The sequence below is a fragment of the Salvia hispanica genome, chromosome 5 (genome assembly GCF_029641045.1).
Source record: "Salvia hispanica isolate PSC_SH4W2 chromosome 5, Shi_PSC_v1, whole genome shotgun sequence".
NCBI lineage: Eukaryota > Viridiplantae > Streptophyta > Magnoliopsida > Lamiales > Lamiaceae > Salvia > Salvia hispanica.
In genome coordinates, this window is record NC_142696.1 from 36,141,770 (window position 1) to 36,158,728 (window position 16,959).

At 37.9% G+C, this 16,959-nt stretch overlaps 3 protein-coding genes across 4 annotated transcripts; 2 read left to right on the forward strand and 1 right to left on the reverse strand.

Moving 5' to 3' along the window:
- Positions 1-566: 566 nt before the first annotated feature.
- On the reverse strand, positions 567-3,253 carry LOC125189442 (protein FAR1-RELATED SEQUENCE 5-like). The gene is made up of 3 exons (XM_048086720.2): positions 3,244-3,253; positions 2,136-2,898; positions 567-2,019 (listed from the first exon to the last, which is right to left on the reverse strand). Exons 1-3 carry the CDS (start codon positions 3,251-3,253, stop codon positions 567-569), a joined length of 2,226 nt encoding a protein of 741 aa, XP_047942677.2.
- Positions 3,254-5,562: 2,309 nt separating this feature from the next.
- On the forward strand, positions 5,563-9,405 carry LOC125198042 (uncharacterized). Its single transcript, XM_089059641.1, has 5 exons — positions 5,563-6,093; positions 7,031-7,143; positions 7,459-7,806; positions 7,891-8,590; positions 8,790-9,405. Exons 1-5 carry the CDS (start codon positions 5,856-5,858, stop codon positions 8,861-8,863), a joined length of 1,473 nt encoding a protein of 490 aa, XP_088915767.1. The 5' UTR covers positions 5,563-5,855; the 3' UTR covers positions 8,864-9,405.
- Positions 9,406-10,439: 1,034 nt separating this feature from the next.
- On the forward strand, positions 10,440-16,885 carry LOC148926730 (4-alpha-glucanotransferase DPE2-like). Of its 2 annotated transcripts, none has more exons than XM_089058939.1 (23): positions 10,440-10,661; positions 11,233-11,618; positions 11,901-12,018; positions 12,095-12,150; positions 12,257-12,384; positions 12,496-12,622; positions 12,697-12,893; positions 12,989-13,067; positions 13,183-13,221; positions 13,397-13,516; positions 13,591-13,692; positions 13,788-13,871; positions 13,955-14,197; positions 14,287-14,412; positions 14,503-14,577; positions 14,666-14,737; positions 14,894-15,013; positions 15,090-15,187; positions 15,285-15,444; positions 15,544-15,642; positions 15,775-15,972; positions 16,162-16,255; positions 16,417-16,885. In XM_089058939.1, exons 2-23 carry the CDS (start codon positions 11,265-11,267, stop codon positions 16,629-16,631), a joined length of 2,904 nt encoding a protein of 967 aa, XP_088915065.1. In that variant the 5' UTR covers positions 10,440-10,661; positions 11,233-11,264; the 3' UTR covers positions 16,632-16,885. The 2 variants fall into 2 exon arrangements, with proteins under 2 accessions (XP_088915065.1, XP_088915064.1); XM_089058938.1 differs by having other exon boundaries at positions 10,441-10,661; positions 11,246-11,618.
- Positions 16,886-16,959: the final 74 nt, after the last annotated feature.

Here is a 16,959-nt window from a genome sequence, read left to right on the forward strand (position 1 = left end):
TAGATGTTTTTAATTTGGATATGAACTAGATGTTTTTTGTTGATAACTCATGCTGGAAGGGTGAACATCGAAATTGTGGGTTGGTATGTTTTAGATATTTTGGTACTAAATTTTTGCTGCAAAAAACTTATAATGGCCACGCATAAGTTAATAATGACAATTTGTTGCTTAATAATGTAAAATATATAGGGAGTAATGTAGAACACAACTATTGAATATAATAATATTTCACAACAATCTCTATAATCAATGCATGTAATTAAAACAAATAATGTAAGTAAATTAATTAATAATGAACTTTTTCGGGATACTAATGCAATGACATACCAGTGCATATAACAAAATAATGTAATAAATCTGTATTTATAATGTATGAAACTAGGTATGTAATGCAAGGTTATTCACATTAAGGTAATGTAAAATATAGATAACAATAATGCACAAAAACCAATTTAAAATGACCAATCATTTCCAAAACCTTGTTCACAGTGGGAAGACATCGACCTCAATACTGAACATAAAACGCAAAAAATAAATAAAAATAATGCTGTTATAATCAAAATACATCAACATTTCCTCTTTCCCTTACGCTGTTCCTTCTCCTTTTCCAGCTCTTTAAGCATTGGACAATTTCTGGAGTCGTGATGGCCCAACTCATCGCATGCCTTACACCGTCTAAGGGGCCTAGTAGCATCCTTGATAGCCTTTTCTCTCTTGGAAATTAGACGACTAGCGGAGCTCGCGTGCCCCTTCGTCTTTACCACATCTGGAGGATGGACCTCGACAACTTCGGGCCTTTCCATTCCATAAAATTGTTCAATCATTCGCCTTTTTTCAGAGGCGGACGTTGTAGGATTACCACCTTGAAGAGAATTTCCAAGATCTTCAAGGCCACCAACAAACGCTCGAAGGACATCATTGTCTGACTCAAATCGGCGAAGAAAACCATAGAACAACGAAATCCCTTGCTTTGAAACGTTTTGCCTTTCATCAACGATGGCCTTGGTAGGTAGAGTGTCATCAAACTGACCATGAACAGTCTTGGCTAACGGAGTCTTCATCCATCTACTTGCGCAGTATTGATCCGGAATCTTTTTCACTTCATTGTTCCTGAACAAAAAGAAGATATGACTGCACAGATATCCCTGCCTACCGAAAAGTTTGCAATCGCAGGAGTATGACTCGTCACTCTTATCATGTCTAACAAAGTAAGAATTGCGAAGGCTGTCTCCAAGTTTGTAAGTGTCGACCATGTCTGTAGAGGAGAACCCCAACACGCGGCATCTGTCATTACCCTCAACAATTTCCTCTTGTATTTTCTTGAACATACTATCTGTGTACATCGTTGAAGCATGTTTCTCGAACGGCAAGGTAGTGGCCAATATAGGCAAGGCATTAGCGTCTTGGTAGTCCAACTTTGTTCTGCTATCCCGCTGAAATTCCAAAGCTTGGTTAAAATTCAAGTAGAATTCGGCAATATTGTTGCGTGACTTCAAAAAGTTTTTGTAGAAGCTGTTTTCCGACTCAGATATCGAGGTGGTCCTAATCGTCGACCCAAGTGGGAAATCTATGAAGTATGCAGGTATCCATAATTGCCTGTAGTCGTACAATGTCTTCAACCAACCATGGTCTTCCAGGCCATAACGTTCAAGTACTCCATTCCACTCTTCTTCGAACTCGTCGGGTTCAAGCAGATCCGACCAGACGCGGGCATTGAACTCTTTCTTGAAATCTTCGTCCCTCAATAATCGACCAGGAACTTTATTGGCCAACTTATGCATGATATGCCACATACACCATCTGTGGCGTGTCCCGACAAGAATCTCTTCAATAGCCGATCTCATGCCCAAATCTTGATCTGTAACGATCATCTTCGGAGCAACCCCCATACACTGGACAAAATGTCTAAACAACCATGCAAAAGCGTCTGCCTTCTCGCTGCTTACCAAACCAGCAGCGAAAGTTACTGGTCGTCCATGATTGTCCTTTCCCGTGAATGACGCGAAGATCATACAATACCTGCGTAGCAAAGGCAAACATAATTCATACTTCGAAACATATAATGCATATAAACAAAAATAATAATGCATGTAATAATGTACATATCCAAATGTTATAATGCACGTCATGCATACCTATTGGTGTTATAGGTGGTGTCAAAAGCCACTATATCACCAAACATATGGTAATTCCTCTTCATCAAACCATCACACCAAAAAAGAGCAACCAGTTGGTTGCTAGCATTAACCTTGTACTCGTATGTGAATGCCTCTGACATCTCCTTCTTCTTAGCCATATCATCCAAAACCATTTGCACGTCAATACCATGTGCGTATGCTTTGATGTCTCGAGAAGCATTCCTGATGTCCCCAACGTTGCAACCAACTAGCTGAAAATCACCGAGTATTTCCTTCAAAACATTGAACGTAAGTGTGGGGCCTATATTAGCCTTCGAACAATCCAAAATAAATTGGTGATGTACGTCCTCCAAGTTTCGATTGAGTGACATAAAATGCTGATGCTCTGACTCAACCATATAATGGTTATGAACCTCGGTGAAATCCTCGATAAAATAACATGGAACTCCTCCTTCAGAGAAAAACTTGAAAGATATCCTCGCTTTACATCCACACCGCTTGGATAACCGTCGGCGTTTGATCGAAAAACCAGACCGTGCATTCGCTTGGTCATCCTCGCTCGACTTCTTGCTGCCTTCCCTATTGCATACCACACTATACCAAGTAGTAACACCATCTATTTTCCTCATTTGGGATTTACGCGTATCAAAACCAACAGCACGTGCATACACATCATAGAACGCGAAACCAAAATCTAATGATTTGAACTTTTGCCCAACCACGGGCTTCAAATCTGAAGAGCAATCAGGAACAACAGCCACTGTATACAATCACAAAATACAAGTCTCAGCTAACAAACGCATTACGAATTATAAAACGTGCATTATATAATTGAAATTTTAAATTACACAGTACTAAATCTACATTAATTTTATCTACTCAAATAACACCCTGGCCGCCCAGATTTCTAAACCCTAGCCGAGACCATAACTAAACTCTTGATCCTAGAACACGGTTGTGGCAGTAACACCAATAAAAAATGATACAATTAGGAAACGAGCACAGAAAACCCTACAGCCTACATACAAGCAACAACGATTGTGTCTCTCCTTTGGAATAAATGAAACATGGGCCGAATATTCATAGAGTTTTCGCTAAAGATTACCTTCTTCCATTGTTGAAGAATAATCTTCTTCCATTGGAGACGAACAACCTTCTTGCATTGTAGAAGAAATTACGGGGACGCTCCGACAAAATATAATTATCAACGACTTATCAAAATCATGCAAATTTCGTGAGATTATTTAGAACAAGAATTGCCTTCAATGGAGAATGATGAGAAATTAATCAGTGAAGAAGAGAGATATATTTGAGTCTGGAATCGCTGCAATATTTTGAGAAAGAGTGAATCAAGGACTTACCATAACAGAAGCGCATGTGAATCTCCCTAAACGCCCTTTTCTCAATTTTTAATGATTAAAAATGATTAAATGAGGCTCTAATTTCGGCCCTAAGATCTTGAATATGGATGGTAGAGATTGAGAAAGAAAAAGTATAAAAGATGGGAAAAGTATATGAATACATCCCTATGATCGGTTGATAACTGACAACTATGTCAACAACCTATGTTATAGATGTCAGCTGATCATATTTGTACGTCAACTAAATGTAGTTCACATACGTATGTCTTCTGTTGACATGTAAATATTGATGTCAACAGAAGACATATGTATAACTACATTTGGTTGACATTTGAATCTTCATGTCAATATATTCATAATGTAGGTTGTTGATATAGTTGTGTATACGGACTTGTGAGAAGCATATGTGGATATGGTCGAGTTGTGCATGCGACCGATGCATGCCAAAGGAATGAATAGTTACAATGGCATTGGTGGATTGGGCAGAGGAGAGTACAATGTTAGGATGTAATTACGTATTGATTCAAAATAGAATAGATAAAGAAAGAAAAAACCTATTATATACTGTATTAATTACTGTGAAAGAGAGAAAGAGAGATAGTATGAACTATGAAGTGCAAAACTTAAGTGTGAAGTATTTTTTTTAATTTTAATGTTTGAAATAAAAATGTTTTGATAGATAGATTTGTTACTTAAATTTTAATTTGACTACACCACATTTTGGGGCAAATCCCTGAGCATGGAAAATTGAATAGAATGTCAATGTTCATTATTTTTGCAACAAACTTTAAATCAATGAAATATGTCAGCTGAAAAATTATGATATAATATGGAGTACCATTATGATGAAATAATATTTATTTAATATAAATGGGTTAACTCAAATCGATACATTAATTTTTTTTAATTAAGTAATTTGAATTGTTCAAAAATCCAACTTAATCTTTGAATTCATAACAATTTAGTCATTTTATATTCATTTTCTTAATAATATAAGTACTTCATTCGTCGACAAATAATGAGGAAAGTGTTTATTATAAGTATTTCATTCTTTTTGACATTTTGTGTAACAAAGTTATTAAACGGCAAAACTAAGTTTAGGGCATTGATTTATTATTCTCAAATCCAGTCCATTTTACATATGTTGAGTCAGTTGTTTTGAATACGACATTAAAAAATGACATATTATTGTTAAATGGAAAATGAATAAAATAGAAGAGAAAGAATAGGTAATATAAAAGAATAAAATGTATAGAAATTGCCTGTTTTTTTTTTTTTTTTTTTTTGTCATGTAAAATAACTTAAATAGTTACCGAATTCAAACATAAAATGAATGAAATACTAGTACTATGTTTTTAGTAATACGACGGCTGTAAATTAAAATAAATGCGAATTTGCAATAAGAATAACTAGATTATTGTAAGTAAATAAATAAATGTCTTTGAATTATGACACTCTATCCGCGAGTTGTGTTATTCAGGCTATTCGACATTTCATTTGCCTATAGTAGGTTTAGTTGGTGAATAATAAATTCCATTTAACAAAACTTCAATACCTACACGATTATTGTTTAATTATGAGCTAAAACGACACACATATATTCCATGAATTATATTACATTTACATACACAATTAGTTTTTAGCAGCCTTAAAATTACAATAAAATTCCGAACTACTATTTTGATGTATAATGAATGTCATTATAAAGGAGCATTATAAAGAATTAAATTCCTCACTATGTTAAGTTGTTAAAAATGTCCTCAATGAGCCAAAAAAAATAAAAAATAAATAGACGAAAGATAAAAGAAATTAACTCCACTAACAAAATCAAGAAACATCCCTTCAACAAAAAAAACAAAAATAAAATAAGAAACACACACACCACAACAAAAAGATGGATACCATATTGCAAATAATCAAACTGGTAATGATAAAATTAAAATTTTACAAATTTAAATTTCTGTAATACAGTACTACTAGTACTACGTTTATTTGTTTAATTTGCAAATTCACCTATTTAGCTTTAGGAAAAAAAAGAAGCAAAAAAAGACAGCACAGTGAGTTGTCTTTATCCTTAAGACGAGGAAAGAAACAGTTGATCTGCCGAAGTTACGCCCCAATCTCCCACTTCCGCCCCAAACTTTCAAACCCTAAAGTAAAGATTATTCCTTTTCTCCAACCCATAACCACTCACCAAAAATTGATATCTGTCTAAGCAAGAACAAGAAAAAGGGGAAAGAGAGAGAGAGAATGGCAATCAATGGAGTTTATTTCACTGAAAAAGATTTCAGTAATGGAGTGTAGCTGAAGAACCCACAAGGAAAAGACCCACATTGCGGGAAATTTCTTTCTGCAAATGGGAAAGGCAGAAAATTTGCAGTCTTTGGAGGGTACAGCATATGATGCTCAGGGTACAACCCCTGGTGCAGAGAGTAGTAATGGGTGCTGCTTGAGCTGCCGTAGGGTTAGAAAGTTGGTGTCTTTGAGATGTGTTCTCGCTTTGGTTCTTGGTTTTGGGGTGCTTTTGTCTGCTGTTTTTTTGCTGCCATTCTTTCATTTTGGAGACCAACGAGTTCTGGATCTGGATTTTCAAGGTTGGTGGGACTTTTTGTATGTTTCAATTATATTTTTTAAGTTTGGATTATTTTGGTGGGATGATTATTATTAGCTTATATTGTAATGTACATATCTTTTCTAGTTTTGGGATTTAGATGTTTTTGATGGATTGAGTTCTTGGATTTTTATGGTTGGAAGGAGGCATCATGATCCTTGATTGGCGTGATTTGAATTACTTTTTTTGATTCACAATAAATGCAAATGATTTTCTTCTTTCTGTAGTCGAGGATCCCTTGTCAATATCATGGCTTACGTTATGATTTAAAAATTCAGTTCTTGCTATTGTTCAATCACTTATTGTGGTGCTTTATATTGAATTTCGTTGAATTTGTTTTCCTGAGCGTAGCTGATGACATTCCATAATTACCGTTTGGTTGGTTCTTGGGTTTTCCGGATGGAGGGATAGCTATAGTTCGATCTTGTGCCATAGTTTTAGCTCTCAATTGCTACGTGCTATCAAAGAGATTTTTAGCCAGAGAATGATACTTTTGCTCTAGGAGTCATGCTAACTTATTCCAGTAGCTCAGCTGTCTCAATGTTCTAGTTGTTTTGTCGTTTCCAACTCAGTGTTCAAGTGTTCAGTTTTGGTATGATATGATGCATTGGCCACGAGACATGTGGAACACTGTGAGTAGAGAAGGTTAGCATTCATTTTGCAGTTTCAGTTAGGCCGTGGCCCCTTGAATCCAAGGGCTTAAAACCATTAGGGACTAGTGAAATGATTCAGGATGTAAACTGGGTTGTATTAGTTACTACAGCTAATGACAAAGGCGAAATCAATGGGTGGATGGGAAAAATTGGTATTCTGTATGCTCTGTTCATGAAAGTGAACTGCCTCTTAATTTGTTGTTTGATTTAATTTCCGTATGGAATTTTTTATGTGATGTAAAAAAATATTCATTTGGTGTTATGCAGGTTATGATGTTGTCGCAAGTTTTATGCTGAACAAGTCAGTTCCTTTTCTCTCAGACTGTAAGTTGCAACTTGAGTATGATATTTTTGATGAGATTCCCTTCTCCAATACTAAGGTACTCCTCAAAGCTCTCGGTTCGCTAATTTCTGCTTTGCTGCTATGTTTTGTTCTCTTTTCTAGATGGATGTGTAAGATGGAATCCACAATGAAACAATCCAATCAACCGAGTTACACGCTGCTAAAACCTTCTTGTATGCATAGTCTGAGTTAGATAAGCAATAGCTAGTATCTATGCCTATTACGTGCTGGAATTCTGTTGCCTAAACTGTGACGAGAAATCTCTGTGATAACAGGCATCCTTGTATGGAATACAAGGTTGCTCATATTCTTATCTTCTCTGAAGTTTGATACAGTTTCTTCCTTGCAATAGGTAGAAATAATACGTTTAGATCCGGCTGGACCTAACACGACAAAGGTTGTGTTTGCGGTTGAATCTGACGCGACGACACAGAGTTTAATAAGAGAACATTTTGTGTATCTAATATCAAATCAATCAGCTCTTAGCTTGACTGCACCTTTGTTTGGGGATACCTTCTCGTTCAATGTCCTTAAATTCAAAGGAGGAATCACTGCCAGTCCAGACCAGAAGGCATTCCTCTTGCAAAGTGTTAAGATTCCATTCAACTTTACCTTGAATTCCTCCATTGATGGACTGCTCACCAATTTTGATGAACTCACAAGCCAACTTAAAGTTGGCTTACGCCTAACTCCATATGAGGTGCGTGGCTTTCTTAGTGTTATCGCTTCAATTAAAAACGATATATTGATTGAGTATGATTCAATAATCTCCTCTGAAATGCAGAATTTGTTCATACGGCTCACTAATTTGAAGGGTTCGACGGTCCGTCCGCCAACAACTGTCGAGTCGCAAGTCGTGTTGGCCGTGGGCATGGACCCCTCGAGATTAAAGCAATTGGCTCAAACTATCTCTGGTTCACACTCTAAAAATCTTGGTCTGAACAACACCGAATTTGGCCGGGTTAAGCAAGTTCGTCTCTCGTCGATCTTACAACACTCCCTCAGCAACAATGGAGGCAGTCCTTCACCGTCACCCTCTCCTTCTCAATCTCCCATGTCGAAACCTGACCACCATAACCGCCACCATCACCACCACCACCATCATCATCACGCTGCTCCTGCCGTTTCGCCTTCTCCATCAACTGCGAGTGGTGGGTCTTTCAGCGGGAGAGGATCACCAGCATCCACACCCGCACCAGCTCCTGCAAAAACTGAGCCTCCGTGTCCTTTTGGTCACAATAACTGGTATCCGTGGAAGCACAGGCATTCTCGGATGGCACCTACTGCACCACCAGTTTACGCACCATACATAGCTCCATCGCAGCCAAGGCAAAAGGATACACCGGCGCCAGAAATTGCTCCAGCTTCCGCAGAACGGCCATCTCCAATTGCATCTCATGCTTATAACTGGCCCCCCTCACCAAGTGAACACCGTGCAAGGCCTCAGGACGTGATGTCAATAACATCACCTGCTCCATCTCCATGTGAGTATATGAATAAGCTACAATTCTTGAACTATAACGCTGACCACTGAATCACCTCGAGGAAAAGGATTAGTCAGGGATTGAGACAACGACATTCCTAAAATCTTTTTCTTTCAAGAATTATGCATACAATGGTGATAAGTTTACACGATTACACCCGTTGAAATATGTTGATATGATTATATTTTCTTTCCTGCAGCTTCTGCAAAGACATACTCCTCAAAACCATGGATTCTGCTGATGTTTACATTGGTCAGGATGGCACTGTTGTAGCTGCAGAGAACGATAGAGCACCTTTCTGGTTAGAGGAGGTACTCCACGAAAACTGAAATAACTAATTTTATCCAACCAAGCATTCTAAACTTGAGTTTTGCTGGTGAGAGCGACACACCCAAAGGGGCTTACCTCACTGTGAGTGCATATACGTTGTTGTGTTGTACGTGTAAATATGCGAGTAAAAAAATGATCTTGGTGGCTTAACAGCATGAAGGTCAAAGTCTCATAGGTGACAGGCTTCTCATGGTGTTGTAATGCCACTGATTTGTGTATTATGTCTCTTCTGCATAAATTTGAGGAGAGAAAACCAACAAATGTAAACAGCACCCTTTTCTTTTATTTTTTCTTTCTTTTCGGTATCAAATCTCTTACGAGTAGCCACGATTTTCCACATATGATTTCCACGTGGTCTGTAATTTATCAGCTGGGAGCTTTAGGAGAGGTCTACATTGAATCAGACATACTCTTTCTGTTGTCTTGTGAAGGATCTCACCATATTAGCAGCTGAGGAAGCAATAAGAATTGTTTCTTCTTAGTCATTTACCCCTTTCTTTTTTTTTCTTTTTTCTTTTTTTTTTTAAATTTTTTTTTAATTACAGCTGTTTTATTAGGATGTAGTATTCCTTTATATGGCAAAATCATGATACAGCTGTGATTGAGGTTACATGTGCTGATTTACCCATGCTTCATACCCAATTTTTGCTTCATCTATTTGGTAAGTTAGTTTGAGACAACACGTTCCTATTCTTATAGGAGTATATAACACATTACAGGACAAAATATATGCCCCACTTAAAAGTAACACAAATATCAAAATCATACAATCAGTGATGCATACCTATAAACAATTTTAAATATGTTTAAAATCGTGAAAACTAATGAAACCATTTTAAAGGTACTTGTAAAATGTGACTTGATCTATAAAGTGAAAGCCGTAAATAAATACATCATGTTACAATTGTAATATTTTCAAATTCAGGCTAAATCAGATCAGAGTAAAGGCTATATATTGAGCATAGCTGCATAAGCCTTGAATTATTTCGATAAAGTGTCTTCGATTTTCTAATTAGAGTCAAATCTCAAAAGTGTATAACGCTTAAAAAATAGACATTGTAATGATTTTCAACGAAGATATTTGTTTGCCAACAATAGTATTCAAATACACTGATCCCATTTGAGAAAAACTGGGACCGCAGAGGTTGCGATCGTTTATTTGCCATTTTCTTGTGCTTTTTTGCAATGTTCATGTCCAAAGGGTTGCGACAACAATACTTTAGAGTGAATGAGAGAGAAAGAGAATTATGACCATACAAAATGTTGATTTTTTTCAATCTCACGTAACTGTAATTAAATTATCAAAAAATCCTGGAAATAAGAGATTTTTCTGTAGGAACCGCCGTAATACGGCAAGACGGTAGCTTTATTTGGAGAAAATTCAGGGTCCGAGTCAAAACGCAGAATTTTGATTGAGCAAAGTGGGATTATTAAAATAAAACAGGAATTAAATCTTGCTTGTGCATTCTTTCACTTAAGTGTGAGTGTGTCACCTCAATTCTCAGTTTAACAACTTGAGAGGTAGGGGTTATTAATTATATTTTGCTTCACATGGCAAAATATCTCATCTTTGTCTATCTCCATCGCAATTCGCAACCCTATAAAAAAATCGTTCCTACACAAAAATGCAATAAATATATAGTATATCAGTCGCTCTTTTCACTATTTCAAGATACACCGAGAGACCCACCGCCTTCTTCTTCCTCCATTCTATAATCTCGCATTGCTAGCAAGGAAAAAGGTGCGTTCTTGATTTTCTTAAATATGAGGAAACATAATCATGCTTGGATTCGTTCTTGATTCTTTATGTGGTGTGCTGTTGTGCACTTTAGTGGTGTTTTTTTTTTAATTATCAGAAACTGTGGTATATTTGCTGGTTCAGTTAAAGAATTTAGCAGTTTGAGTGGTATGTGATCACTCTCAAGTCTCACCATTCACCAACTTTTTTCTTTAAAATTCCACCTTTTCAACTTTCTTGATTTTTTAGTCTGGATGCCGATATCGTGCTGTTTGTCTATAGAAATGTTCTCTCACTTCTCATGAATTAGGAATATTGAATTCGATACTGAAGAACAAATTTGTCTGTTTCGCAATTGCCTTTTTACATCTTAGTAGTTTATATTACTATTTGATTACACAACTCTTAAAATGTTTGAGCTGTTTAAAATGGTTTTAAGCTTGAAAAGTGAATCTAATAGCCATTTCAAAGCCACATTTGTAACTGTGTTGTTTGCTTTTATAAATGAACCCATAATTTGAGGTAGAAAGCCAAATTATTTGTTGCTTTTGTTACCAATTAACCCCATCTGCAGCACCCTGTTGCAGTTGACATCTTGTCCAAGAAATGTCAAACCTGAGTCTGTTAATCGGGGGAAAGCCGTCCAATTCGGTGATTATTAGCTTCAGAATACCGTACTTCACCCACTGGGGGCAGCAGATACTTGTGTGTGGCTCTGAACGTGTCCTTGGCTCGTGGGACGTGAAGAAAGGCCTTCTTTTGAGGCCCGCTCACCACGGGGATGATCTGATATGGTCTGGTAGTCTCTCTGTCCCGGCTGGTTTTACTTGCGAGTACAGCTACTATGTGGTAGATGATAAGAAAAACGTGATAAGATGGGAGGCGGGTAAGAAGAGAAAAATGTCATTGCCTGATAGTGCTCAACATGGGCAGTTGCTTGAGCTTCATGATCTATGGCAGGTGACTAATTTTTCATGTCTTTTCCTATCACCACATTGTTGTGGATATCTTTCTTTATGCGTATGTCTTGTATACTGTTCATGTGTTTTGGTTCTTCCTTTTGTTGGAGTTCTTGAGTTAACAATTGATTGATGACATTTCTTTTGGATTGATTAGTTATGCTAAAATTAGACGCGTATTTTGGAGGAGCTAGATATTTTGTAAAAGAAATATTTTCACTGGCAGGCCATATTTATCACGAGAAGAAGCTGCTAACTGAATTTTTCTGTATTCTAACTGCAGACTGGTTCTGATGATCTAGTTTTAAGAAGTGCATTTAAAAATGTCATATTTCGAAACAGTGCTAGTCTGAAAATCGAGAGACCCCTCGAATCAGTTCAGAATGTGTCGGATAATGAAGGTAAAGGACTTATGTTTATCTTTGGGTATCATTTCATCCTAGAGATACTAATTTGACATACTAATGTGTTGAACAGATTCAGTTGTCGTGCAATTCCGCATTTGCTGCCCGAATATTGAAGCTGACACATCGGTGAGTCCTTATTTTCCAAATCCCGTTTAGGTCCGAGCAATTTTAACATCGTGGAATTTGTTGAATCTCGAGTTTAATACATGGTTTCTTGTGTGAATATCGGTAGGTATATGTGATCGGTAGTCCTTCGAAGCTGGGGCAGTGGAAGACTGAGGGTGCCCTCAAACTCAGTTATGCCGGTGAATCAGTATGGGTGGCTGAATCTGTATTGAAGAAGGATGAATTTCCCGTAAAATATCCTTCATGTGTCTGCTGTAGGCACGAGGAACTGATTTATTAGATTCTCGTAACTACTAATATATATGTCTCTATCACGTATATCTCTGTTTCCTTAACAATGCTCACATATAGATATTGCAAATACGGCAAAACTAAAAAACTAGCCCTGGAAATTGGTGCTAATAGAGAACTCTCTGTCAATTTCTCAGCCGGTCAACCCAACTACATTATCCTTTCAGATGGCCAAATCAGAGTTAGTTATACATGTTTGTTTTTTCCTTGTTAATTTGAACCCTTAATATCAAAGTAACCCGATTGTTTTGTCAGGATATGCCTTGGAGGGGTGCCGGAGTAGCTATCCCCATGTTTTCCCTGCGGTCAGAGGCTGATTTGGGAGTTGGGGAGTTTCTTGATCTGAAGTTACTAGTCGACTGGTCAGTCAACTCGGGCTTCCATTTGGTTCAGCTTTTGCCAATTAACGATACCTCTGTACACGGAATGTGGTGGGACTCGTACCCCTACAGGTAAACAAACAGCCATATATAGTGAAATGTTTTGCTACTACATACATCACGTTGTCGACCATTTTAAATTAATGCTTGAATCTTCTGTCTTGTAGCTCTCTCTCGGTATTTGCATTACATCCGTTATACCTAAGAGTGCAGGCCCTCTCAGAAAATCTTTCAGAGGATATCAAGGTACGGTCTTGTAAATGCCGATTATTGTATAACATAGTAAAGTATCTCCGAGCCACAGGTGCATTTTCGTGGAAATAATGCAAACTTCATGTTTTACTTTTTTCGCCCCATGCAGCAAGAGATAGAGCAGACGAGAAAAGACCTTGATAAAAAGGTACCACTATTTCTTTTACTCTGTAACATATATGTTAATGCATGTATCCGCTATTTCCACCATGATATCATATGCATTGTTCGTTGTTTAAGATTGCTAAATTGATAAAGTTGGACCCGAAGGCGGAAGCATGCTTACAACCCACGATTCCAACTTTTCATATTTGCTCTTGCAGGATGTCGATTATGACGCTACCATGGCTGCAAAACTTTCGATTGCCAAGAAGATTTATGCTAAGGAGAAGGAAACTATACTTGGTTCGGCAGAATTCCAGAATTATTTTTCCGAGAACCAGGTTACTATATCTTTACCAAATTTACGGCTTTAACACTTTTTATGATTCTAAATTATAATTTTCTTGGATGATAGGAATGGTTGAAACCCTACGCGGCATTCTGTTTTCTGAGGGACTTTTTTGAAACATCGGATCACAGTCAGTGGGGTCGTTTTTCTAATTTTTCTACAGACAAGGTGACGGGGTGATGAATTAGTTTAACTCCGTTTACTTATATAAACTATTCCGATGCCAACCTCAGTTGTGTCAACCGTTTTTCCTTTATTTTCAGCTTGAGAAACTAGTCTCCAAAGAGAGCTTGCACTATGATATAATTGGATTTCATTACTACATCCAATTCCATTTACACAAACAAGTATGTATTCAATTTCAGTTTCAAAGCGTTTGTCTTCGATCTGAATTGCCATCGAGCAATTAGGGTTATTTTTGTGTTAATAGTTATCAGAAGCTGCTGAATATGCGAGAAAGAAAGGAGTAGTATTAAAAGGAGATCTTCCGATTGGAGTTGACCGCAACAGCGTAGATACTTGGGTATATCCAACTCTCTTTCGCATGAACACCTCGACCGGGGCTCCACCAGATTATTTTGATAAAAACGGACAAAATTGGGGCTTTCCGACTTATAATTGGGAAGAAATGTCCAAGGACAACTATGGCTGGTGGCGTGGTCGTTTATCACAGGTCCCATGCTCGACTTCTTCTAATCATACTCATCCCTTTTCATATGTGGTTTGAGTTTGTAATAACATGTTTTCTGTCTTTGTTTGCAGATGGCTAAGTACTTCACGGCATACAGGATCGATCACATTCTGGGCTTCTTCAGAATCTGGGAGCTTCCGGATCATTCCATGACGGGTCTCTGTGGAAAGTTCCGACCATCTATTCCTCTTAGCCAGGCATATATCTTAAATTTCAACCTTTGTACTCAATATTCTCGCCTATATTTTAGGCTTTTTGTTCACACACTTCAGCGATTATTATTGTAGGAAGAACTCGAAAAGGAAGGAATATGGGACTTTAATCGTTTGAGCCGCCCATACATTACAAAATCACTGTTACAGGTGCAAGTCTCGCTTGGGCTTTGTAGCATATAGTAACTAATGCATTTTCATATACGTATAATATTGCATCCACACGATTTTATTTCAGGAGAAGTTTGGAGCTTTGTGGACTGTAGTTGCTTCCAATTTCTTAAACGAATATCAGAAGGACCATTACGAGGTGTGATATATAGTCGAGAGCACATACGCGTTTCTTATCTTTTGATTACTCTTAACTGCACGCTGAATTAAAAAACCGAGGTCAACTAGTGAAACATGTAAAGAGCATAGCTACTCAGCTCAAAAGCGTTGATTCTACTCCACGTGATCAATGCAGTTCAAGGAGGACAGCAATACCGAAAAGAAAATTGCGGCCAAGCTGAAGTCGTGCTTGGAAAGATCAATCTTTTTGGAGAGTGAAGATAAACTTCGCCGCAGCCTCTTTGATCTTATTCAGGCAAGTATATGAAATGATCTCTTTCTCCATACTAGCTTGAGAAGGGATATTATAATATCTTTGAATACTATTGCAGAATGTCGTCCTCCTTAGAGACCCCGAAGATCCCAAGATGTTTTATCCCCGTTTCAACCTTGAAGACACGTCGAGCTTTACTGGTTTAGACCAGCACAGGTAGATGCTGTATTTGTACTGGAAAAAACATTTCATCATATATTTTCTCTTTCCGGTCACAATTGTTTATCTCTGACTAGCAACCACATTTTCGCAGCCAGAATGTGTTGAAAAGACTATATTACGATTACTATTTCCAGAGGCAAGAGGATCTGTGGCGTCAAAATGCGCTCAAGACATTGCCGGCTCTGTTGAACTCATCCGATATGCTGGCTTGTGGCGAAGATCTTGGCTTAATTCCTTCTTGCGTTCACCCTGTATGATTTTGTATCAAATCTCTTTACAAAACGCGAAACGCTTTTTTGTGTACCAAACTTTACAATATGCTCAAAATCTTGATTTATTCTTTGATGCAGGTGATGCAAGAATTAGGTTTGATTGGACTGCGCATACAACGCATGCCCAATGAGCCCGGGCTTGAATTCGGCATCCCCTCGCAATATAGCTATATGACAGTAACAGCCTGTTCCTAAACTATTTTTCTTGTGCATAAGTTTGATATGAAACGAACCGATGGCTATATTTGTGCCCTTGAAGAGTAGTAGTAGTAATAGGATAGAATAAAATGGTTTTCTGTTGCCGTTTAGGTATGTGCTCCATCGTGCCACGACTGCTCAACTCTCCGTGCTTGGTGGGAAGAAGATGAAGAGCGAAGGCGCAATTTTTTCAAGGCGATGCTGGGCTCCGACATGCTCCCACCCGACAGGTGTACTCCACAGATCGCACACTTCATTTTGCGGCAGCACGTTGAATCCCCATCCATGTGGGCGATTTTCCCGCTTCAGGTATTTCAAATAGCTGTGGTGGACGCTCTAATACGAAACATGATAGTTTTGATGGGATTTGAACACGTGATCTTGTTCGTATGCGTTTTAAACTCACGAAATGGGATTCGTTTTTTTGGTCGGGATTTGAACTCATGATCGCCGTTCTTCTGTATTTTGAACACACGACATGATATTCGTCTTTATCAGGATTTGCTAGCGCTGAAAGAAGAATACACAACACGCCCTGCTGTTGAGGAGACGATAAACGACCCCACGAATCCAAAACACTATTGGCGGTTCAGTATGTCATCTCCCTCAACCTGCAAGAATAGATGCCTATGAACTCTCTTTCTCTCGTTATTATGTCTTATAGCTTGAAATCTGCAACGATCTATGCATCTTCTTCTTGATCATTTATATATACGTCGTCTAGTTTCTTACCATAGGTTGTGTCTCGATCAGGAGTACACGTCACAATAGAGTCCTTGAAGAAGGATAAAGAGCTCGTATTGGCCATCAAGGATCTCATCCGCAGCAGTGGCCGTTCGTGCCCTTCTTCTCAGGGCGACGAGGTGCAGGAGGCGAAACTCGGCAAGGAGGTGGTAAAGCAACAGCCTGCAAATGGTGGTGGTCAGTTAAAAGGAGCAACTCCAAAAGCAGCAGCAGTCAAAGCTTGATTTGCTTTTGGAAATTAGAAGACAAAAAATTTAGTGGGAAAAGTGACCGTTGAAATTGTGATTTTATATATTATACATATAAAGATTGATTTTGCTCCCACAAAGTAAAATCAAACTATCCGTGTTTCTTGATAGATGATAATATAGTTAGGGTTCGTTTGATTAGATGAGTAGACTTCAAAAAATTTTGAAGGTTTGGTTTGCTACCTTCAAGTTTGTGGCAGAGTATATTTTCCAAAATGGTGTTTGGTTCTTTTAGTTGTGTTACAACATGTGGCTTACATCGGTGTTTGTCTGCATTAGTTGGAAGCAGGTTTTATTGGATTGT

Excerpts from the sequence above, each read along its gene's own strand:
- LOC125189442 (XM_048086720.2), bottom strand. Across the intron at positions 2,020-2,135 it reads ACCACCTATAACACCAATAG|GTATTGTATGATCTTCGCGT; the intron begins GTATGCATGACG and ends TTTGCTACGCAG.
- LOC125198042 (XM_089059641.1), top strand. The coding sequence starts at position 5,856 with ATGGGAAAGGCAGAAAATTTGCAGTCTTTGGAGGGTACAGCATATGAT. Across the intron at positions 6,094-7,030 it reads TCTGGATCTGGATTTTCAAG|GTTATGATGTTGTCGCAAGT; the intron begins GTTGGTGGGACT and ends GGTGTTATGCAG. Across the intron at positions 8,591-8,789 it reads ATCACCTGCTCCATCTCCAT|CTTCTGCAAAGACATACTCC; the intron begins GTGAGTATATGA and ends TCTTTCCTGCAG.
- LOC148926730 (XM_089058939.1), top strand. The coding sequence starts at position 11,265 with ATGTCAAACCTGAGTCTGTTAATCGGGGGAAAGCCGTCCAATTCGGTG. Across the intron at positions 12,623-12,696 it reads TTTCAGATGGCCAAATCAGA|GATATGCCTTGGAGGGGTGC; the intron begins GTTAGTTATACA and ends TTGTTTTGTCAG. Across the intron at positions 16,256-16,416 it reads AAAACACTATTGGCGGTTCA|GAGTACACGTCACAATAGAG; the intron begins GTATGTCATCTC and ends TGTCTCGATCAG.